This window comes from Eubalaena glacialis, chromosome 17, assembly GCF_028564815.1.
Source record: "Eubalaena glacialis isolate mEubGla1 chromosome 17, mEubGla1.1.hap2.+ XY, whole genome shotgun sequence".
Taxonomy (NCBI): Eukaryota; Metazoa; Chordata; class Mammalia; order Artiodactyla; family Balaenidae; genus Eubalaena; species Eubalaena glacialis.
The window spans coordinates 46955994-46980629 of NC_083732.1; the positions used below are offsets into that span (position 1 = coordinate 46955994).

The 24636-nt window shown below is 35.9% G+C and overlaps 1 protein-coding gene across 1 annotated transcript in view; it reads right to left on the reverse strand.

Annotated features, from left to right (window-relative positions):
• Positions 1-24636, reverse strand: part of VIRMA (vir like m6A methyltransferase associated) — a 59979-nt gene that overhangs the window by 19418 nt on the left and 15925 nt on the right. The window contains exons 6-16 of the mRNA XM_061171714.1: positions 20737-20859; positions 19894-20166; positions 16868-18008; positions 13272-13763; positions 12113-12267; positions 9216-9298; positions 7011-7104; positions 6321-6865; positions 5564-5799; positions 4840-5092; positions 2711-2928 (exon numbers count right to left, since the gene is read on the reverse strand). Of these exons, the coding sequence (XP_061027697.1) occupies positions 2711-2928; positions 4840-5092; positions 5564-5799; positions 6321-6865; positions 7011-7104; positions 9216-9298; positions 12113-12267; positions 13272-13763; positions 16868-18008; positions 19894-20166; positions 20737-20859 (3613 nt within the window). The remainder of the gene's footprint in view (positions 1-2710; positions 2929-4839; positions 5093-5563; positions 5800-6320; positions 6866-7010; positions 7105-9215; positions 9299-12112; positions 12268-13271; positions 13764-16867; positions 18009-19893; positions 20167-20736; positions 20860-24636) is intronic.

Here is a 24636-nt window from a genome sequence, read left to right on the forward strand (position 1 = left end):
ACCTAAATAAATTTTGTATTTTAGTTAATAGTATTATGCCAAGCTTAGTTTCTTAGTTTTGGTAAATATTCAATGGTTATATAAGACATCAACATAAGGGTAAGCTGGATGAAGGGTATATCTGAACTCTGTACTATTATTTTTGTAATTCTTCTTAACGTCTAAAATTATCTCAAAAAATTTTTTTTCTTGAGTGGGGCCTGCTTCAGGACTAGATGAAAAGTATATAGTGATCTGTTTATTTAAAAAGCCAGATCATACTACACCTCTGCTCAAAACCTTACAATGGCCCTTATAAATAACTCTAGAGGCCCTTGATGATCTGCCCTCCCCCCACCCACCCATTACTTCTCTGACCCTAGGCCCTATCATTTTTCTCCTTGCTTACTCACTTTAGGAGCAACCACCATGGCCTCAAGGCTTTTTCTCAGACAAGTTAGGCATGCTATTTGCAATTGCTCTCCCCCAGGATATTAACATGTTTCACTCACCTCCCTCAGTTCTTTGTTCAAGGGCTACCTTCTCTGTGAGGACTTCCCTGATCACCTCCCCATACTTCAAATGACAACTCTCACCCTCACTTTGGCACTCACTATCCCTCTGCCCTATTTTATGTTTTTCTGTAACATACTATGTATTTTATTTACATGTTTAGCATCTGTCTACCTCTAATAGAATGAAAGCATCAAGAAGACAGGGATTTTTTTTTCTTCTTAATTAAATCCCCAGCACCTAGAACAGTGTCTGGCCCAGAGAAGAGGGCATTCAATAAATATTTGTGGACTAAATGACTTGTATTCCTTCATAATGTCTACTATGAACCAGGTTTCTAGGTGCTGGTGGGAGTACAATCAAGAAAACAGTCCCTGTCCTTGTGCAGTTTATATTCTAGTGAGGGAGACAACCAAATAAGCAATAAGTCTACATAATGTAATGTCAAACAGTATAAATAGAGTGAAAAATATAAAGGGGAATAAGGAATGGGGACACAAAGGATAGGCTATTTTAGACAGGCATTTAGACAGGAAATATATTGATACAGATACCTGAGTGAAGTGAGGAAGTAAGTCCTAGAAGAATCTAGGGGAAAAGCATTTAGGAAAAAAAAAAGTCTGGAGGTAGGAACGAGCCTGAAAGGGAGCAAAACTGAGGATAAAAGAGCTATGAGATAAGTCAAAGAGATAAGGAAGGGTCAGACTGTGTAGAGGCTTAAAGATCATTATAGAGTTTGAATTTTATTTGCAGTGCAACAGGAAGCCATAAGAAGGATTTAAGCAAAACAATGACACGTATATTGTTTTAAGTTTAAAAAGATCAGTCTGAGTGCTAAGAAAATGTATTTTAGGGGGACAATAGTTGAAGTAAGAAGAGAAGATTGGAGGCTACTGCAATGGGTCATGAAAGAAAAGAGTGGACTGGATAGGGGTGGTAACTATGGAGGTGGAGAAGGGTCATCAGATTCAGGAGGTATTTTGGAAACATAATGAACCGGACTTACGGATGGACTGGATGTAGGGAGTGAGGAAAAGAGAAGAATCAAGAATCTTGAAGTTTAACATTTACCAGGACAAGCAGGACAGACACATGTTTGAAGCAAGAATATCAAGAGCTCTGCTTTAGTTCAGTTTGGATGCCCATTAGATAGCCAAGTAGAGATGTCAAACAGATACATGGGTTACTTGGAGCTTAGCAGAAAGATCAGAGCTAAAGAAAGAAAAGGGAATAGGTTATGATGACTTACATGAATCTAGCAGAGCCAACGACATCACATATCATGCTATGGCAGAGGTATGCAAAGGGTATTTGTGAGAGCACCTAATCCAGCTAGGAATGGAGGAATCAAGGAAAGCTTTTTGGTTTTCTTGTATGTGTAATGTATGCGTCGTAAAGGATATAGAGTAAATATCCAGGCAATAGGAAAAAGGACATTCAAGAAGTAAAATTTAAAGACTTTTTGGTGAGAGACTGGGAGGTGGTGGGGGGGAGAACTTGGATGTTCAGCAGGTGCCATCAACTGAGAGAGAATACAGGAGGACAGACTAAGCAGGTGGAAAAGGTAGCAGCCAGCACCAAGCACAGTAGCTGGAACATATGTTTTCAACCAATGTTATAAGAATTAATGAGAGGTACAAATACATGTTTCCTAATCCTTTCTATCTCATAATTCTACATACTTCTACAAATTCCAAGGAAAACTATGTAGTAGCCAGCTATCTCCCTAGTGAAGAAAAAGATGAGGGCATGGACAGAGAGACGGGAGCAGAAATTACACTGGAGAGACTGAGCAGCATGAGATTTACATCATTTCAAAAATTTCATCTCAGCCATTCCTCTAGAGAATAAAAAACACAGAATCAGCACTTTCAGCTTTAGGGTCCATAATATCACACTACCGTCATCTTTGAAGAACTACAAGTGAATATACCAACAAAACAACTATCTTAGAGCATGAATTAATGACCCTGGAACAATAAGATTTCCTTGTTAAATACTGCAAGATGCCCACATTAATATGTCTATCTATTCAATTTATATTTTTAATCCTAAAGATTTTATTACTAGCACTTTTCATTGCTAATGAATCTTTTCCATAAATACGAAATTTCTCCACATGAAAGAAATCATACCTTCAACCTTCTACAACAGCTATGAATTAATTAATATGGGGGGATTTAAATACAAGAGTATATAAAATTAGATAAAGCATTACCTTTTTAAGTGAAATAATCCATAATCATGCTCTGCAAGAAACATCATTGTTCTGACACATGTCAGTAAACAGTTGTAACTACTCTCAGAGTTAGCTAGCACAGCCAGGAGACAGTCACAGATTGAGGCCATCAATTCTTTGTTTGGTAGAGAATTGGAGAGCTGCTCCAGTTCAGAAATAGAACCTTCAGAAGAGTTTGGCAAAATTAGTGCAATGTCCTGTGAGGGAGGAGGGGAGTTGGGAAAAAACAATTTTTTTAAATGATTGTCACTATCACTTAGCGTTTTTATTTCTGAAATACACAGCAATTAGTAATTATCAAAATACTATAGTTACTGTCCCATCCCAAACATAGATTCAAACACATTAAGAACAAAGGAGTTGTTTTGTCCTTCTATAAAGGTTAATACAAGGATACATACCTAAAGAAATAAAGACAAATATGTTGTTTCACAGTATTTTTACTTTATGAGACCGACGCCTTACCACTTGGCAACTGCGCCTGACTCACAGTATTCTTATTTTAAAAGAACATCTCTTTGAAAAATTTTTCCTTCTGGATTACACTGAGTGTAATTTCTATCTTCAGATGGTTAGGTTAGTACTTTTGGCACTAAAATATTTTAAATTACTGTATTATTCATTCATTTGAATATTTTTAAATTTATAAAGAAAGCATCAGAGAAATAAATTTTAATAAATATATCCATATTTGAATTTAAAACATCACAAAAAGAAATGGATGGAGCAAAAAAAAAAACATTTAGGCACAGTCTTCCAATATTTTCCTGTAGTTTTTATATATGTTTAAAATTCAAGTTTTTCAATGTCAGCAAGTTTACCTAAAAATAACTAAAAACTCACACTACTCTTTTTATAGAAGTAAAGCAGACATTACAGAAACATTTTTAAGTATGTGTTATCACCTTTAATCACCTCAACACACTGGAAACAAGTATTCAATTTGGGTTACAACTATAAAACAAAGCTTGAACAGAACGGAAATATAGTAAGGTGAGGCCAGCCAAGAATGAGGTTTAAGTGATCAGGGCAGCTAGGATGCTAAAGCGTAACTCATCACAGTCATACAACCCACCGTGAATTATATTAACAAACACCAGTTGACTGCACATTCTGAGGTATAAAGACTTAAAATAAGCCCTTTTACCAGGTCCAAAACTATTTTCTACCAGATCCCCTTTTTGTGAAAACAAGTCACACCAAAAATGTTCCTTCTTGAGTGTTAAATGTAACCAAACTGGATTTTGGTTAGCTAGAAAAAGGTAATCTTCCATGATGGGATCCTATTAAAAATATTCTGCCTGGAAAAATCACATTTGATTGATTTAGATAGTAGGAGCATTTTGACAAGCTAAAATGCCATTAGACATAGAAATCTCCAAATATCGCAATAACAATGGGCTCTAAAAGTTAAAACAATTCTCATTAACTCATGGAACTATAAACTGGAAGTCAATAATATAAACAGCAGGAAGAAATACTACTACTTTTAGTCAACGTCTTTATAGATGTTTATAGCACAGTAGTCTGAAACACACTAAAATGTAGTAGCAGCCTGTGACGCCTTCAAAAGTTGTCCAGGGACTTCCCTGGCAGTCCAGTGGTTAAGACTCCATGCTTCCAATGCAGGGGGCGCGGGTTTGATCCCTGGTGAGGGAACTAAGATCCCACATGCTGTGGGGTGCAGCCAAAAAAGATTTTTTTAAAAATTGTCCAAACAAGAAATCATGGTATTAATTCGACCAATCACAAAACTACAATATTCAAGAGTGAATTGGTGTATAATATAATCAGAAGGAAAATGAACATACTAGACATAACCAACCCCAAAGAATACAAGGGCATGTAAAGTAAATATCCAAAGACAGTGTCTCATAAAGAAAATGAAAAGAGCTATTCAGAGAAACCTGTGAAGTACAAAGTCAAAGAAAGTTATATAGCACCAAATTATTTTATTGTTGGTTCACTGGTCAAATTTATCTCCCTAAACAACAGTAAGAGTAATGAAACAGATGTGATCTCTTTGTTAACAGCCAAGATTTACATCAAGAGAAGCTTTTAAAAAATACATACACACACAAAGAATTTATAAAAATAACTATAAATACCTGATCACAGAGAGACTGCAAAATGGATGTGATAAATTCAACACACTGTTGGCGAATAACACTGTCTCCAGGAGACCGCACCAAAGCCAACAGATCCTGGAATATTTCTGCATATCTTTCATCACCTTTAATAGTTCCATTAATTAGATGCAAAATAGCTAATTTACAAGCTTTGTGTGAAGCCAGAGCATCAAGAAGAGCAAGCAACCTGGTGGTTTGGCTAGTATACTGTTTTTCTTTATCTTCTGAAGTGCTGAAATAAAATCAACACATTTAGTAAACAAAATTCTTGATTTTAAGGCATTATTTAATAATTTGTTTTTCAACACATATCAACTTACACAAATCTTATATAAAAAAATTTCATTCCTTGGGTATGACAACTTCTCCGGAATTTTATAATTACTATAAAATTTTGTAAATTCAGGTTTTTAATAATGTATTTTCTTAAATCAGAGTACTTCATAGCTCACCTTTCAAACACCCCAAATCTTGAAACACTTCAAGATATCTTGCACATGAAATAATGAAATAGTTTCCTAATTAAAATTAATCTATATATATTCATGTGTCTGTGTGTCTGTATATATGTATATGTGTATATTTATATGTACACATATTATCTGAGCACACTAAACCCTGGTTTCCAAATTCTAAGTTAAAAAAAAATGAATGTGTCAAAAATAACTTGAGGAAAAAAATTTTTAATGCAAAATGAAAATACCTTTGCAAGTCTTCTACAATCAAATCCAACACAGTTCTCATAATCAGAAGTGCAGTTGGTGAGGCAAGGTCACACAATTGAACACAAATACGCCGTAACATATGTTGAATGGGCTGGCAGGTTGTGCCAGAGAAAGAGCGAACTATTTCTTGGAGCAACTTTGCTTGAACATGAAGGTGCATGCTCCACAATTTTCGGGTGTTGAGTGCCACTGATATATCATGTGACTCAATAACCTGTTAAAAAAGTATAATGTGTGTGTACATAGATTTTTTTAAATATTTATTTATAGTCACAAAAACTGTTCAGGAAGAACTGTTATGAAAAGAACATCTTTACTGCATGCTTAAAACATTTAATTTTCTGTTATACAATTAAACATTTGCTTGAATTCAATGCATCTAAAAAATCTTATTGTTCTCAGGTTAGCAGTCAGTAGAGCAGAGTCCATTGGTGAAGCAACCTAGTTAATGGCAAATTCTAACACATGGTAAAGGTGGGGGGAAAGGATTTAAAAATAACAAAAGTACAAGTATACATAACAGCATAATAAAATTCACATTAACAAAAATTTATTTAAAATGTTACTCCCATATCTCCTTAATGACCAACTTGCTTCAGTTTTATCTCACCCTCATCCAGTTATCTTATGTCTTTCTTAGGGGAAGGAGATGAGGGTTTTTTAAACAAAATCACTGGCTTTTTAAAAAGTGTTATTGCAGTCATTTATAAGATGCATGTTATATGGAAGTGATACCTGAGTTGTTTGCATGGGTAATGGTAGAGGCAGCAGCTCTGAAAGGAGTATGAGTCCAGAAAAAAATCCTTCAGGAACCTTCAAGATCGAAGAAAGAACTTCTTTTAACATTAAAGACCAAGTATTGTTGGCCAGAGTCTCTTCTGAGATTGTGAGCTTTTCATTAACTCCTTGTGTAAAAGTCAGTAATATATCAATGATATCATTCTGAATTTTCTGTTCATCACTATCCAAACGACCTGAGAGAGGGATAGAGCACAGGAGCATGTGTAAAGTCACAAGTGCTGAAGGGACACGCATGTCCTTAAACTCAAAGGATCCACCTCTCAGGAGTTCCGTTAACATAGTTTTAAGAAGAGTAAGTGTGCAGCGAGCCATTGAAATAGTAGTAACTCTGTGAAGGGTAGTCCCCATGTTGACATGGAGTCTCCAAGGCTGAGTCAGAATACTGTTCAATTTTTGCAGCACCCGAATAAAGGTGTCCATTCCTTCAGCAGAAAAAAGCTGAATGACAGCAAGATTCCATTTCAGGTCTTTCTGTTGACCTTTATATAAATAAGGGAGAAAAAAAAAAAAACTCTAATTACTTACATATTAATCATTGGTTAAGATTTTGAATATTTTATTTAATAAATGATATTTATACTAGGCCTAAAAAATAGTAGTTTTTAAGTATAGTAGCCACATTACCTTCAACAGGAGGTGGTGGACATGCCACATTACAGAGAACACGCAAGGCAGTTGTAAGGCCAACTCCTTCTGGGGTCATCAAGTTATCAATATTCTTCAAAAATAAAAATGAACAGAAAGTTTAATTTCTTGGTACCTATCAGGCCCAGAGAAGGTATTAGTTAAAAATATGAGTTTCAAGTTAAGTGCTTACATCATTTTAAACTTCTTAACTAAATTTAAAACATGAATAAGGCTAATGAAGTTTATAAAGGTTATATAATCTTTGGCACATGTTGTACCATATATGACATTTTGAACATAAAATGAGTAATTGCAAACACAAGTATATTAAAAAGTACTGACTAAAACAAAGGCTACATACAGATTATGTATGAAACTCTCTGGATTAAGAACTTAAAATAGCTCCTTTTTGGATACTCTTACTATACATCCTCTTTCCCAAAAAGGAAGAAATGACTCTGATTTTACAAAGCCCTATGGGTACTAAAGCTCTTTGAAAACTGAGGAAGCATGACGGAATGTTTTAACACTACATAACATACATTTTAAAAAATGCAGATACCACAAGAATCTAGTTATGATGGCCATTTGGGGCATGGCTAGAGGAAAAAGAAATACAGTTGCCTATGTCCTTAGCACCTGCCCACGCTATGCTTCCTGGCAACAAATAGTTACGTTTAAGTTGCTTTATTTTTGTAGTTTCCAAGGAGCAGCATATAGATGGTTAAAAAAACTTAAAAGAAATAGCACTTTAAAATGTTACTATTTCAGCTTCGAAACCTCAGAGGAGAAACCTAAAAATAAGAAAATCCTTTTCCTCATATGTTTCCCACCTTAGGTTATCTTTTCCTCTAATTTCTTCCTTGCTGCCTTTCAATAATTCACAAATTACATAAGGCAGCAGGGAGCCACAGAGTGAAGTTTCAGTCTTAGATCAACTGTCTTTAGTACATCTTAGAATGAGAGTCATTTATAATAACCATAATTAATGGGACAAGGATTTACATAAAAATTAAAACTCTTAATTACAGCATGTAATTCAAATTTCTAGTACTGAACTTTTTATTGGTTAAATACTTTAAGTGAAACCATCTGATATTTATTGGATACTTTATATATTCTCCTAACCATGCACAAGTACCCTAAATACCTGACCATCTAAATTTATAGGACACTACTGTACTTCTGCTAAATAAAAGACCGAACATAATGAAAAACTCTAGATATCATCTGAGGCATAAAGAACAGAAGAATACGATGGCATTATAGGAGGAAAAAGTACTCTTAGGGGAGATGGAGGAAAAAGAGAAGAGAGACAAGTTAGTGAAGAAAAATCTGAAGCAGATAAAACCCAAATAGCTCTTTGTTGGTGGGTCAAGACAGCAACACATTAGATAATACACATACATTACTTCAATAACACACTGCAGCTCCAAGACCAAGGTGGTTTACACACACAGACACACACACACATACACAACACATATAGCTCATCTGTTAAATGAAAAAGGAGATAATTCAAGGTCCATTCTGCCCCTCTAGTTTAAAACTTTTTATGCATCTATGAGCACTTTTAGCCCTTCTTCCTATGATACACATTGGATCAGCTAAGGAGCAAAGAAAACTTTTCAAACTTCCAAAACTAACAATGCAACGATTTTAATGAATTTTTTCATTATGAATTACTTGAAGTGTATATGAATTTTTCAACTGTAATATTATGAATTATATGATTTTCAACTCTCATTAATTACTTCAATTGCAGATTTAACCGTACCAAATTAACAGAACTAGTCCCCATTGCAATTATCTGGTACTGACTCTACCAATTTTCAAGTACAAATTTTGAGGGAAATTCTTTTCCACTAAAGTTTAACTATAATTATATGTTACATTATCATAGCATTTAACTTTAAAACACTTTGTAAATGTGATCAAAATGGTAGGTGATATTATTCCTATTTGAGAGGGAAAAAAGTAGGACAGAAGCTGGTAATAGAAAGCAATAAGGTTGTGTGCATCTGTGTTCATGTATACACACAATTACATACCCATCTATACCCAGTACCAATCTATACCCACAAGACTAGTAAATCAATCAAGTACATTTAACTGCATTACCTATACAAGTGATTTAAAACAGTATTACTAAATACTACCACACAGTTCTATAAAATCAAGGCACTTTTAAGTTTTACTTACCTGTTTAACATATTCAATTAGGTTTGGGATGCAGTTAATCTCAAATCTAAGGTTTTTCAGAGGTTCAAGCCACTTGCCAAGTTCTTAAAAACAAAAATAGTAATTCATAATACAATATTTTAAAATAAAAGCCTTTATAACAAAGCCTTTAAAACAAGGGAGGTAAAGGTATTCTTTTCCTGAGAAAAACCATGGTTTTAGATTATCAGATCCATGTTCATTTCAATAAACTAAATTTTATACAGGAATGAACTTATGTCTAATTATTTAAACAAGCTTTAAAATGAAATGTAATGTCCTACTATAATGGCTTAGAAATCAAACAACCCAATCCAAAAATGGGCAGAAGACCTAAACAGACATTTCTCCAAAGAAGATACACAGATTGCCAACAAACACATGAAAGGATGCTCAACATCACTAATCAGTAGAGAAATGCAAATCAAAACTACAATGAGGTATCACCTCACACCAGTCAGAATGGCCATCATCAAAAAGTCTACAAACAATAAATGCTGGAGAGGGTGTGGAGAAAAGGGAACCCTCTTGCACTGTTGGTGGGAATGTAAACTGATACAGCCACTATAGAGAACAGTATGGAGGGTCCTTAAAAACCTAAAAATAGAACTACCATATGACCCAGCAATCCCACTACTGGGCATATACCCTGAGAAAACCATAATTCAAAAAGTCATGTACCAAAATGTTCATTGCAGCTCTATTTACAATAGCCAGGACATGGAAGCAACCTAAGTGTCCATCAACAGATGAATGGATAAAGAAGATGTGGCACATATATACAATGGAATATTACTCAGCCATAAAAAGAAACAAAATTCAGTCATTTGTAGTGAGGTGGATGGACCTGGAGTCTGTCATACAGAGTGAAGTAAGTCAGAAAGAGAAAAACAAATACCGTATACTAACACATATATATGGAATCTAAAAAAAAAAAAAAAATGGTCATGAAGAACCTAGGGGCAAGACAGGAATAAAGACACAGACCTACTAGAGAATGGACTTGAGGATATGGGGAGGGGGAAGGGTAAGCTGGGACAAAGTGAGACAGTGGCATGGACATATATACACTACCAAACATAAAACAGATAGCTAGTGGGAAGCAGCCGCATAGCACAGGGAGATCAGCTCAGTGTTTTGTGACCACCTAGAGGGGTGGGATAGGGAGGGTGGGAGGGAGGGAGACGCAAGAGGGAAGAGATATGGGGACATGTGTATATGTATAACTGATTCACTTTGTTATAAAGCAGAAACTAACACACCATTGTAAAGCAATTATACTCCAATAAAGATGTTAAAAAAAAAAATATATATATATATATATATATATATATATATATATATATAAAAAAGAGGTTACCACCCTTAGTTTTTTGGTTTCTGAAAACTTAAACGTTTACATGGTTAAACCATCTAACTATACTGAATATTTTTGCAGCAATCAACTTACATTAAAAAAGAATTATAAAATTGACCACTCATAAACCAATATAATAACATAATGTTTATTCACCTAATGCTGCCACTGATTCCCACACCCCCAAAAAAGCATACACAAAATGTATTCATTTCTAACAGGATCAAACCCATGGGGGGATATTTGCTGAGTGCCTTTTCCCTTATCATGAATTTTAAATTTTATCAATTTCCTAATTTGCCTTTATAAAGTTAAAAGTAATCACTATAGCCCCAAAACTAATAACAGCAAGCTTTGTTTATAAAAGAAACACATGAAATATACCATTTACTGCAACCGAACTCAAAACTCTCCTAGAAGCTATGCCGTAAAACCTATACTTTATCACCAAAAATGTTTTTAGAAAAGCATTCTCACGTAATAAGTTCTAGACACTTTATAGGAATGACTGAAGGAAACTGCAAATAGTAGTCACCCTTCCTTGGTACTACAATCCTGAGGATTACAACTGTTTACATCTGAGTATTTTCCTACACATTTTTAAATTAACTCTTTCATATATGTAGAATATACAGTGCTCAAATGAAAGATATAAGGAATAATAAAACAAATACTAGTGTACCCATCACACAGAAAATGTAGTAAAGCATTAATAATACCTTTGAAGACGCTGCATACCCTCCTTTTATAAAGGCATACTTCAGGGGGAAAAAAATCTATTTTCAATATAGAAAGTTGAGTGCAGTACCCAACTTTTACTGGTGGTATCGCACATAAAATTTAGGATTAAAAAGAAAAGAGGCCTGGGACTTCCCTGGCGGTCCAGGGCCAGTGGTTAAAACTCTGCACTTCCACTGCAGGGGGCACAGGTTCAATCCCTGGTTGGGGAACTAAGATCCCGCATGCCATGCAGTGCGGCCAAAACAAAAAAAAAGGAAAGAAAAGAGGCCACATGCTATCATAACATTTACTCAATGTTATCAAATTTTCTACTTGGCAAGGTCAGAAAGCCAAGAACCAAAATAAAATAATAAAACATTGTAATTAAATACCTTAAACTTTTCAAGACTGCCCACATAAGGTTTGCCATAAAAATGGATTTCTAAGTTGTACTTAGAACAGTGTTGTACTTAGAAATACATATATGAAAACACACACACATGCAAACTATACACAAAACTGAACTTCTGAGTTCATCTTTAATTCTACTTTGATTAGGAACTTCAACCACCCACAAATTTCCATGGCTTTTCAGAAAAAGGTACTTTGAACAATTTCCTAAAAATCTTTTTAAGAACACCATATAAAATACCTCCATAAAAGGTATCTTAACTTTCAGAAAGTTAAAAACAGAGTATTACCAGGTATATAATCAAAACATGATAAAGTACTAACAACAGATATTCAAAGGCTTTTTTTCCTCACATATCATAAATGCTTAAAATAACTTCAAGTACCATACCTTGCAATTTAGCATTATTTTCATCTGCTTTACAAAGCTTCAAGAGAGATGCTGCATGCTGTTCTAGCATTTGGACATCACTGGAAGACTGAACCACCACCAAAATAAGTATGCATGCATAATTATAAGCTACTGACTTCTTAGACTTGGAATCACTGAAACAAAATAAGGTTTTAAAGTTTTTGAAATGAAAATAAATTTTTAGGAACAATTTTTAACATTTTTTTCTACTTGGTTTTAAAGGGATCAAGGAATTTCACAATGAAACATGACTGACTTCCTGAAAACGGGAAATCACATTTTAAAGTTTCACCTTCAATTCACCTGACACCACTACTTAAAAGTATGTAATAACAAAGCTCATGCATCAAAATGGAAAGTGAAATTCTATTAAGAAATAAGATCAGAACAATGAAATATTAATAAGTGTACTTCGTTAGCAATGAAAGATTAGGAAGTACACTTCATCGGTCTCCTTTAAAATGGTTGTTCACTCTGGATAAATAGGAACAAGTGTGATGAATCAACCTACCACCATGATTATTCAGACTTCCACTACAGAGCTGTTAATATACAGCTAGGCACAGAAGTCACTGTTGTTTGCCTTTTATAGGTCCCCCCAAAAGATCCATCACTCAAGGAGTCATATCAAGACCCCGATGCAAAGGATGCCACTGCTTTGTATGGCATGAACCAGGAAGAGCATGTTTCTCTTCTCATACACTAAAACCCTCTGCCCTATAGGGCAAGTTCTTGAAAACTACTGTCATTCTCAATCCCCCTCATCCAGTCAAAACACTTCTGAAATCCGAGCACCATGAATAGCTTAGAAGGTGAGGGCAGAAGACAGCAAGATAGTCCTCATGACTCTTAAGATATACGTATATTCCTGTACCTTAGGATTCCCCTCCACAAAAATTAGCAGGAGTACTACAGCTGCAATCTTTTTTAACACCGTGGGGAAACTGGAAGAAGCTATTTCATTTCTTTATAGCCACATCTTAGAGATTTCATCATTCTAATCCTTAATTAAGAAGTTATGTGTTATGTCAAAAAATTATAGTTTTTATTTTCAAAACACATTCTTTCAAGAAACTACCCCATTAGTGATGTAGTTTTCCAATAAAATAGAAAATTTAAGGATTAAGCATAAAATTACCCTAAGGCTTCTTTGGAATAGTACTCCATTAGAGTAATAAGACTTTGGAGATTTTTCTCAAGACTGAAAACATGGCCAACAGCTGATCTTCCCACAGGATTAAAAGTAATCAAGTAAAGATTGTGAAGAGTTCCCAAGAGATCTGAATGGTCAGTTTCTTCACTGGCTGTACAACGCTGAAAATGGCTGAACAGTTCTGTAATACACTGCAAAGTTTGTGTTGAGTCCTGTAGCCACAAGGCAAATGCATCATCAATGACACCATCAGACTGGAGACCGTCTTCTTCATCTTGATCATAAAGGTGACACAGAGCTCGGATCAACAAATTTGTTGCTTCATATTCTGACATAAAAAAAAGAAGACCCTTTTGTGACTGTGCAAGAAACTTTAAAACATCTTTTGTGGCTTGCAGCACACCAGGGTGTGCACTTGTTACTGGAATTGACAAAAGCAAGGTAACCAACTCCAAGAAGTGATGACTGTGAAGATACCTGTAGAAGAAGTAATAAAATATATGTTAAGTCAGTGTAAAACATGCTTCATTTATTCAGTATTCATTAGACAGGAGAGAGGTAAAAAATTTAATGGCAATAATCCTTATCCTCAGCAATATACTGCTTTAACTAAAATAGTACTGTAAGTAGCAAGTCTTCTATCCACTAGGCCAAACAGAAGTGAACGTTCTGTAAGGCTTTTTCCTAGCATTCAAAGGATGTTTAATAAGTAACTGTGACAAGTTTTCTCTTTCCAGAATCAACCATGACTTTAAGATCTGGGACTTCCTTCCAGGCCACTTATCAAATGCTCCTTCCTTTTAACCATGGTCCTACTCGACCCATGGCATATCAGTATATCTGAATTAGTAGGTCTAGGGAGAATATAGTACATATACTATAAAAAACTTATAGTATATTCAGATTTACTATAGGTAGTATATCTGAATTAGTACCTCTAGGGGAAAAAAACCTCAAATTATCAATTTTCAGTATTTAATACAATAGACTCTTATCAAATCCAAGAACCATTTTTTAGTACACGTAGTTTTAGTAGAAAAAGTCTGAATTTACCTAACACCCCTAAATAGACCCAACTGCTACTGATAGAGTACTTTCACTGTCCTAAAAATACTCTGTGCTCCATCTATTCATCCCTCCCTCCCTCCCAATCCCTGGCAATCACTGTCTCCACAGTTTTGCCTTTTCCAGAATGTCATATAGTTGTAATCACATAGCATAAAATTGCCTCTTCAATCATACTTCTGCTTAAACTCAGGCTTCTGTATCATGATAAAAACACCTCCACTAACTTCTTACCACAAAGGTAAACATTATTATGCTCTAAGAGCATCCTTAACCACCTCATGGAACGTTCAGAAAATAGTTAACATGGCAGGCCTCAGAATGTTTATTCTTAGAAAGGCCTGCTGGCAAGGTTGGCCCTTGGCTGGCCTCTGAGGACTTGGATTTTGGGAGGGTTTCCGCCCACCAACTGGAAAGAATACTCACTGCACCTAAACTGTTTATGCAAATAATATGGTTTACGCTGAACACCTGCTTTCCTTCTGGGAGTCTGGAATTCTGATACATGCTAGGTACTGGGTGCCTACATGGCTATCCCCCAATAATAAGCTTGGATGCTGAGATTCCAATGAGCTTCCTCAGTACGCAACATTTCACACGTGCCACAATTTGTTGCTGGGGGACTTAAGCGGGTCCTGTGTGCCTAAATGAGGAAAGGACTCTGGAAGTTTATGACTCGTTTCCCCAGGCTTCGTCCCATGTACCCCTTCCCTTTGCTGATCGTGTTTTGTATCCTTTTGATATAATAAATCGTGGTCGTGATTACAACACAGTCCTGTGACTCCATCTAGCAAATCTCAGGGGTTATCTTGAAGACCCCAACATGGGACATTAGAGCCTTGCCATCACTTCAAACTAATCCTTCCAAAATGTAATTATTTCTCCTTTCAAAATTCACTCTCCTTCCTAATTTACCAGTTTCTGTCCATAAAACCACAGTTCCAATAGTTACCTTGGCTAGAAACATCAAAGCTCCTTCTTACTTTCTCTTACTAGGTTCAGTTGCCAAGTCCTAGTAATGCTTTTTCACAAACTCTCAATATTAGCACAATATTTGTCTTCCCATTTTCTGTAAATGCCACTATATCAGGCCAAGTACTTAGCACAACACCTACCACCTAGAATCTTCAGACAGGCTTATCTACCTAATAACTCCAATTTCTCTTCCACTGCAATACATCTTGTAACTATGATATAATCTTAGAACACTACTTTGATCACACCAGATCTGCTACTCCAAAATATTTGAGATCTTCCCACATTCTAAAAACAAAATCCCTGGGAATTCCCTGGCAGTCCAGTGATTAGGACTCGGTGCTCTCACTGCCAGGGGCCCGGGTTTGATCCCTGGTCAGGGAACTAAGATCCCACAATCTACGCAGTGCAGCCAAAACAAATAAATTTAAAAAAAAAAAATCCAAATGCCTTAGTGCACAGCATTCAAAGCCCTTTATTTCCTAAAGTCTGATACCCAAACATACCTCCTCCACTTATGGGGGGAAAAACAAGACTTAGTAGGCCATTAATTACTAGTTTCCCCTCAATGACTATTTGAGAGCATCACCCTTTTCTGACACTCAGTCATCCTCAGTGCATGACTTCAATTCCTACTTTATCAAAAATAGGATCAGTGAGAAGTGCCTTGTCTCCTCTACTGTCTCCACACTACAAAGATATCTGTATTTGTATACATATAAGGTTTCCTTTCTCTTGTTCAAAGCCAAACTCCTACTTTGTGCTCTTGACCTCATCTCCTACCAGACCTTGCTTTAGCAATTACCATCTTACACTCCTGTAAGAACTCAAACTAAGGCAAGATCTGATAGTTTCAGCTAAAAATAGGAATGGATAGGTACAGATTTTAGAATGGACAAGTACTGATTTTCTGTTAATGCACTATGTTTCAAAGCAAGGCAAAAAAATAATCACAGAAATAAGGAATAAAATAATAAAAATGCAATTTTTGCATTTAGTTAAAAAATTATTTACAGGCAAAACGCCAAAAAAGAAACTCAAAAATTAAAACAAAATTTTAAAAATCTACTGTGGGTACCTAATAATGGCAAAACTGTACCAATAGATAACTAGAGAGTTAGACGGCAGAAACAAGTGGTAATTAAACCTTTAATATATCTTTAACCAGGTAATCTACAATGTATTACAGTGATAAGGTACAAAGAGGTTTACACTGAAAAGCTCTCTCCTTCCTGTTCCATCCTCTTTGTACCACCTTCCCAGAAGCCACTCAGCGGTTTCTCATTTATTCTTGCTCACAGACATGCTTATATAAGTACTGTTGTTGATTATTACTATCTTTAACTTAAGTTGCTATTACAACTTTAAGTATTAACTAAATATAGCTCACCCATAGTAACATACTTCTCAGTTCCACTACTACTTATTTTAAAATATCAAGTATCCTTGACCTACAGACAATTAAAAAAAAAAAAACCAACCACATAAAATTGCCTCTAATGACTGGTAAAATATATTTCCCAAAGCCAAAAATGTCTTACCTAAAGAGAACAGGGTATGGATCATCCCTCTCTGGTGGTCCAGTAATACGTGCCATCGTTGGGAAAGACTTAACAGGAGGTTGGATCATTGTATGAGGTGCAGTTTCCATTAAATGAAAAACTTCCTCTAAGAGGTTAATAAGCTTTTCTATTTCCCCTTCACTTATATTTGAGGATTCCAAAAGATCCATATCCAATGAAGCCTCTACCTCATTTTCATATTCTGGGTTTGTTCTCTCAAGTCCAGTATCTGTATCATGATCAGGTTCACTGTGGTTAGGAACAGAAGAAGTCTTCTCTGCTAAATGGTCACCAAGTCTTTTAATCTCTGACAAAATTTCATAGAAATGGCATTTCTGAAGAATAGCTGAACCGGCAGTGACAACCCTCACAGTCTGATCTAAAAGTATGAGCTCCAGCAGTTTTTGATAGCCACTTTTTTCACTCTGCCTACTTCTTAAAAATGCTTCCATTCCTTCTGTCATACTAATGACACTGTCCAAAGCTTTAAATGCATTTAACTTAAGGGAAGATGAGACATGGTCAGCAAACAGGAGCTCAAATAATCCACTGATCACTCCTGCTTGCAGCAGTCCCATGACTCCTTGGGCCCCACATTCTGCTAGTGAGGATACTAATTTGGTCCCAGCTTTGAGCTGTCGGACATTTAAGGCAATGGGTTGGCGAAGGGCTACTTGTAAATTTAAAGCTTGCATGGTCCAGTCTATCAACTGGCCAAGGGCGTCTTGTTTTGTGTTTTTCAATTGCAAATAACTTAATCCTTTTATTATTAAACTTGGAATTTCTTCTAAAGCTGTTACCCATTTTGCACCTCTATCTTCTTGATACAAATCCAACAGTTCAGTTAACTTCACTGAGGCTTCTACTGCCCCTGAATTTTCTTTATCTGGACCTTGATCCTTCATTCTACTGATTTCAATTTCAAAAGTAGTCTTGTATGGACAGCTGAAGTATAGAAGTGGTACAAGCTCCCTGTCATATGGATCATACGTCATAGGAGGAACTGAAGCTAAGTCTTCAGCAGTGTATTCGACATCAAAGTTTGGATACTTAAATGTTTCACGTTCCAAGTCAGCAATTCCGTCTTCATCACTGGAAATTTGTTCATAACCATCATCCCCTGAAAATCAGTTTGATTAATATTTAGTTGTTACATCATTGTTGTTTAATGCAGAACAATCTGGTTTGTCAAAAAAATCATTTAATAGTGTGGCAAAAAATAAAAATTAATGATTTCCTCAACAAAATTAATTTCTGCCCCAATATCTTATCAACAATTACTAACATTTTATAGTTTCTAATAGAATAATTATGGAGAAACTTCATAAGTGAAGTCTTCTATTATATCTGTTCAGCTTTACAACTAACTCTGCTACAGATCTTTTCCTCACAAAATTAAATTAGAAATGCCTCAAAAAACAAACCAAAAATACCTCTCTCAGGAGGAAAGAAATTAAGCTTGCCCTCATGAGAGAGTATTTTTAAGATGGAAAAAATAAATTGATGGGCCAAAATTATTAAATTAACTAAGAATTAGTACCATAAATACCAAGCTACACCAAATATTTCCAGGAAGAACATTCTATGTTCTTTTTATAACACGAATTTCATATTCCTTCACTTTCACTTCTCTGTATTTACCTGTCACACAGTTTCCCCAGTTCTGTATTACGTTTTTAGGGAAAATTTGTTCATATAAAGTGCTCAGCTTTGCCAAAACAAAGAGTTTTCATATTATGACACATGCAGCTTTTTCCTCTATTTATTAATACAGGACTAGAAGTAATACAGGACTAGAGACGGAAAACTTGTTGGTTTTACTTTTTAACACTACTATTACCTGGCTGTGGTAAAACAGAGATGTGCAATTACAGCCTAAGAAAGAAAAGGAAATGGTTCCACAGTATTCCTCGAGTAACAGCCCTCTTTTGACATTCTTTAGCTCAAAACAATTTAGCCATAGCAATACACTCATATTTGAAAAGGAAGGGCCTATAGAGACTTGACTCTGGAATAACCACCAGATGTCTTCTGGTAAAAATCAAATTAACCAGCCTCATTCTCACACCTTCTCTATAAAAATGTCATCTGATTAACAAAGCCTGCATGAAATCTAACTACTACTTGCCAGTCAAATACAATAAATCTAAAAAGGATTTTGTGGTAATATGGAAATGGGGTTAAGCTAAAAAGGTTATCACTCAATAATCCAATTATTTATATTTTGTAAAAGGGCCCCTGTGATACTAGAATGGTCCTCTCTCTCATGTAGAACAGACGCTCACCCTTACTATCTTATAAAAGAACAAGGCAGATAATCTGTCATTTTACATAAATACTTTAACACTACATTCCATTTATTGGAGAAATTAAGAGCCAATTAGCTTAAGTATCTCTTTTTGCTTTCAAAGGAAAAATAAAGCCTAACTAAAGGACTGCATAATGCTGCCATATGTCCCTGCGTAATTGAGATTTTTCCTTCTGAATTTCTAAAAATAATGTAGCATTTTGCCAAAATATCTAGGTGGCAGACATCTTTAGCAATTCCACCCAGCTTAAAACACCACTCCTTTACTCTCAAAACAGATCACCAAATCCCTAATCACCATGTATTTGCTGCATATCCCTGCTTCCCTGGACAAAGCTGATGGTATCAAGGGGCAGCTGATACCACAGCAAGCCAAACAGCATCTCTCTCCCAGAAAACTGGATCTGGATCTGAGACACAGCCAGGTAGTTTAGACTGGCTGGTTAAAGAGAGGAGATTAAAGATGTGGGGTGAATAGAGATATAACAGTTAGTTAACAGAATATAAATTAGAAACACAAAACAAAGAAAAGATGGAAATCCCAGCTCTAGTCGAGTCTTAAGGCCCAGCTACAGTCTGACTCTTAGGTTTCTTGAAAGCCATTTATCTCTGCTACAAATTCTTTCGCATTACTAAAAGCTACATCAAGCTAGTTTCTAGCACTTAAAACCAAAAAGTCCTAGCTAATTTAACCCACCTTCACCTTCTTCATCTTCTTCACCTTCTTCCTCTTCATCTTCCTCTTCCTCCTCAGGGATACTATCTACTGTATGGCGATCATCCTCATCCTCATCCTCTTCTTCCTCGACATCCACATCATCTTCATCGTCTTCTCCTTCTTCTTGTTGTTCCTCTTCTACTTCTCCTTCATCAGAATATTGACCTTCCTGGGGAACAGAATTCCGATCAGGAGAAATGGGCTCAAAGTAATCTTCTCTATGAGGAGCATCCTCTTCCTTGTCACCAGACACTGAAAAATTGAGGTTTAAGGCACAGATTATTTTAACTTTTTAAATAACATGAGGCAGAAGGATTGGATACTGCAACTACTTAATGACATTTTGGATGATTTAGCTCATAACACCCTTAAAAGAAAAAGTGGTAGAATTACTTGCTTTTAAAAAATATTGAGTATACAGTACACAACTTTATACAGTGAGAATTAATAAAGTATGCTATGTTATGTTCTAATACAATAATCCTCTTCTTTTTTAGCTGTTAAGTAACTATACAGATTTTTATCTCTTCCGATACCTACTGTTTATTTTTACTGGTGCTGTTCTGTACGTACCACTATAGCACATTAACATTTTATTTTCAAAGTAATGTTGCTTCAGCTTCGAATGAATTAACTGGTTTTTTTTTCTTTCAACAAATTCACTTGTCAACAAAAAAACACAAGAAAACACTGCACAGAATGGGGGCAGAGGATATTCATCAAGATTTGATTACCAGCATCTAATTTTTTTTCTTTAATCAAAAAGTACTATTAACATTAATCAAGAGGGGGAAAAAAAACTATCATTGATATTATTTCTACCTGGCAATGGCATGGGATCATCCTCATCATCATCAGGTGGAGGGGGTCCTGGTGGAGTTCTTGGTCCCCTTGGCTGTGGTCTTGGAGGGCTTCCATTAAACTGATCTTCTTTCTCCCCATCAGCTAATTTTATTAGAAAAAGAAAAAGAACTTTCAAATGACTTAAGTATAGTGAAATAAATGCATGACAAAAATGCTATTCATCATTTGAGTTTTCATCTTCAGAATTTATTAACTTTTTCCTTCCTGACGTGTAACAGAAATTCTGTTAGAATTTCTGCTGTCCCATATACCAAAATATAATGTATGTAACTCTTGGGCATTATCCCAGAGAAATGGAGACTTTGTCAGACGCTGTGATAAGGCTACAGACAATAGAAAAGATCAATGAAACTACAAGCTTAGAAAAGATAAAATTAACAAACCTTTAGCTAGACTCACCGAGAAAAAAAGAGGACTCAAAATCAGAAATGAAAGAGGAGATACTACAACTGATACCACCAAAACAAAGGATCATACCAAGCTACTATGAACAATTATACACCAACAAACTGGACAACCTAGAAGAAATGGATACAGCCCTAGAAACATACAACCTACCAAGACTGAATCATGATTAAATAGAATATCTGAACAGACCAATTACTATAAGGAGATTGAATCAGTAATCAAAAACCTCCCAAAAACAAAAGTCCAGGACCATACGTCTTTACTGCTGAATTCTACCAAATATTCCAAGAAGAATTAATACCAGTCCTTCTCAAAGTCTTCTAAACTCGTTTACAAGGCCAGCATTACCCTAATACCAAAACTAGACAAGGATGCCTCAAGAAAAGAAAGTTACAGGCCAATATCCCTGATGAACATACATGCAAAAATCCTCAACAAAATATGAGCAAGACGAATGCTATAATACATTAAAAGGATCATACATCATGATCAAGTGGGATTTATTCCAGGGATGCAAGGGTGGTTCTGCATCTGCACATTAGTCAATGTGATACATTAACAAAATGAAGGCTAAAAATCATATGATCGTCTCAACAGATACAGTAAAATCATTTTTCAAAATTCAAAATCATTTATGATAAACACTCTCAACAAAACAGGTATAGAGGGAACGTACAACACCATAACAGGCCATATGTGACAAGCCCATAGCTTTAACATCATTCTCAATGGTAAAAAGCTGAAAGCTTTTCCTCTAAGATCAAGAACAGAACAAGGATACCCACCTCTTGACACTTTTATTCAACATAGTGTTGGAAGTCCTAGCCAGTGCAATTAGGCAAGAAAAAGAAATAAAAGGCAACCAAATTGGAAAGGAAGAAGTAAAACTGTCACTCTTTGCAGATAACCTGATACAGGTATACCCTGCTTTTTGTAAGTTCATTTTATGCCATTTCACTTTTACAAAAGACCTATCTTAGTACCTGTTTTCACTAACCAAAAGAAATCCAAAGTGGATTTTCACTTTTACAAAAAAATGTGAAAAGAGAAAATAAGTGTTAAGCATTTGTTTTGCACTGAGCTGTTATAGAGGCAACATAACCCCAAAGAGTGAGAGTGGCACTGCCAAGCTCCTTCCCTGGCAACTACACTCAGCATCTCAGCATTTAGCCACCATAGCTTTGAACTATGTCTGTGAGCATCTGGGCTTTATCTCAATTTATTTTGTGCATCCATTAGCAAGATGTGTCCTAAGGTAATTGTTTCTTCATTTTATACCATTTTGGTGTATGAAAGGTCTCATAGGAACACTCTATTTCAGACAGCAGGGGAAACCTGTATAATATAAAGAAAACCCTAAAGACTCCATTAAAAACCTATTAGAGGGGCTTCCCTGGTGGTCCAGTGGTAAAGAATCCACCTTCTAACGCAGGGGACGTTGGTTTGATTCCCTGGTCGGGGAACTAAGATCCCACATACCGCGGGGCAACTAAGCCCACGCATCACAACTACTGAGCCCGTGCGCCTCAACTAGAGAACCGCGTGCTGCAAACTACAGAACCCACCTTCTCTGGAGACCACGCACCACAACTAGAGAGAAAACCCGCCTGCCACAACTAGAGAGAAGCCCATGCACTGCAATGAAGAGCCCGCATGCTGCAACGAAAGATCCCGCATGCTGCAATGAAGATCCCGCATGCCAAAACAAAGACCCAATGCAGCCAAAAATAAAAATAGATAAAAAATTTTTAAAAACCTATTAGAACTAATAAACAAATACAGTAAATCTGTAGGACACAAGATCAATACCCAAAAATAGGTTGCGTTTCTATACACTAATAATGAACTACGAGAAAGAGAAATTAAGAAAATCCCATTTACAATTGTATCCAAAAGTATAAAACACTTAGGAATAAATTTAACCAAGGACATGAAATACATGTATGTTGAAAACTACAAGATATTGATGAAAGAGACTGAAGGAGACACAAATAAATGAAAAGATATTCTGTGCCCATGGATTGGAAGAATTAATACTGTTAAAATGTCCATACTAGGGGGACTTCCCTGGCGGTCCAGTGGTTAGAATTCCACACTTCCACTGCAGTGGGTCCGGGTTCAATCCCTGGTCAGGGAACCAAGATCCCACAAGCCACACAGCATGGCCAAAAAAAAAAAGTCCATACTCCCCTAAGCAATATACAAATTCAATGCAATCCCTACCAAAATTCCAATGGCATTTTTCACAGAAATAGAACAACAATCCTAAAACTTGTATAGAACCATCAAAGACCCCAAAGAGCCAAAGCAATCTTGAGAAAGAAGAATAAAGCTGGAGGTATCACACAACATTTCAAATAACGTTACAGAGCAATAGTACTTTAAACAGTATGGTATTGGCATAAAAAGAGACACAAAGGTCAATGGAACAGAACAGAGAGCCCAGAAATAAATCCATGCATATATGGTCAATTAATTTACCTGTGCTTAGCAGGTAAGATATAAGAAAAAAGATTAAACTACAGTGTGTGACCACCATCAGAGCAAAGATCTCACACCACACTATTATATAAGGATTTAAGAGAAACAATGGTCATTTTATTTGTGCTCATAAAATGCTAATTGTAAAGCAAAATATTTTTCCCTATGACCTCAACTATAATTTCAAAATTTATTCCCAAATCTCCTTAGCTTAACAGCTTACGAGTAATACTAGAGTGAGGAAAAGAGACCCTGGAAAACATGAGTCCAGCTGTCTGCTCTATAAAATGAAAGTCACTAAAGTTTATTAGAGGTTTTTTGTTTGTTTTTTTATAAAGTTGCTTGTGCTTTTTTTTTTTTTTAATATTTATTTATTTATTTAGGCTGCGCCAGGTCTTAGCTGCAGCACGTGGACTCTTAGTTGTGGCATGCGGACTCTCAGTTGTGGCACATGAACCCTTAGTTGCGGCATGCATGAGGGATCAGTTTCCCGACCAGGGATTGAACCCAGGCCCCTTGCATTGGGAGCACAGGGTCTTACCCACTGAACCACCAGGGAAGCCCCTGTTTGTTTTATTTTTTTTCGCCCTGCCATGAGGCACATGGGATCTTAGTTCACTGACCAGGGAATGAACCCACGCCCCCTGCATTGGAAGCGGTGAGTCTTAACCACTGGACCACCAGGGAAGTCCCTAGAGTTTTTATTTTTCTTGTCTTGAGTTAATAAGCAAAAGGTTCTCAAAAGCAGGAAAATCTGCCTTAGCTAAGATTTAGACATCTAAGGAAATTTGAAATGCAGTCCTGATAAAACAAATGCCCTTAACATGAGTATTCCAAAAACACCTACCAAATTTACTGCCTATTCTTCAATTCTTTGAAAGACAATTTTCATAGTAAACCATGAATAACCATGGATTATATTATCATATACATATTTTAAATGAAAAAAAAAAACACCTTGGGTCAATT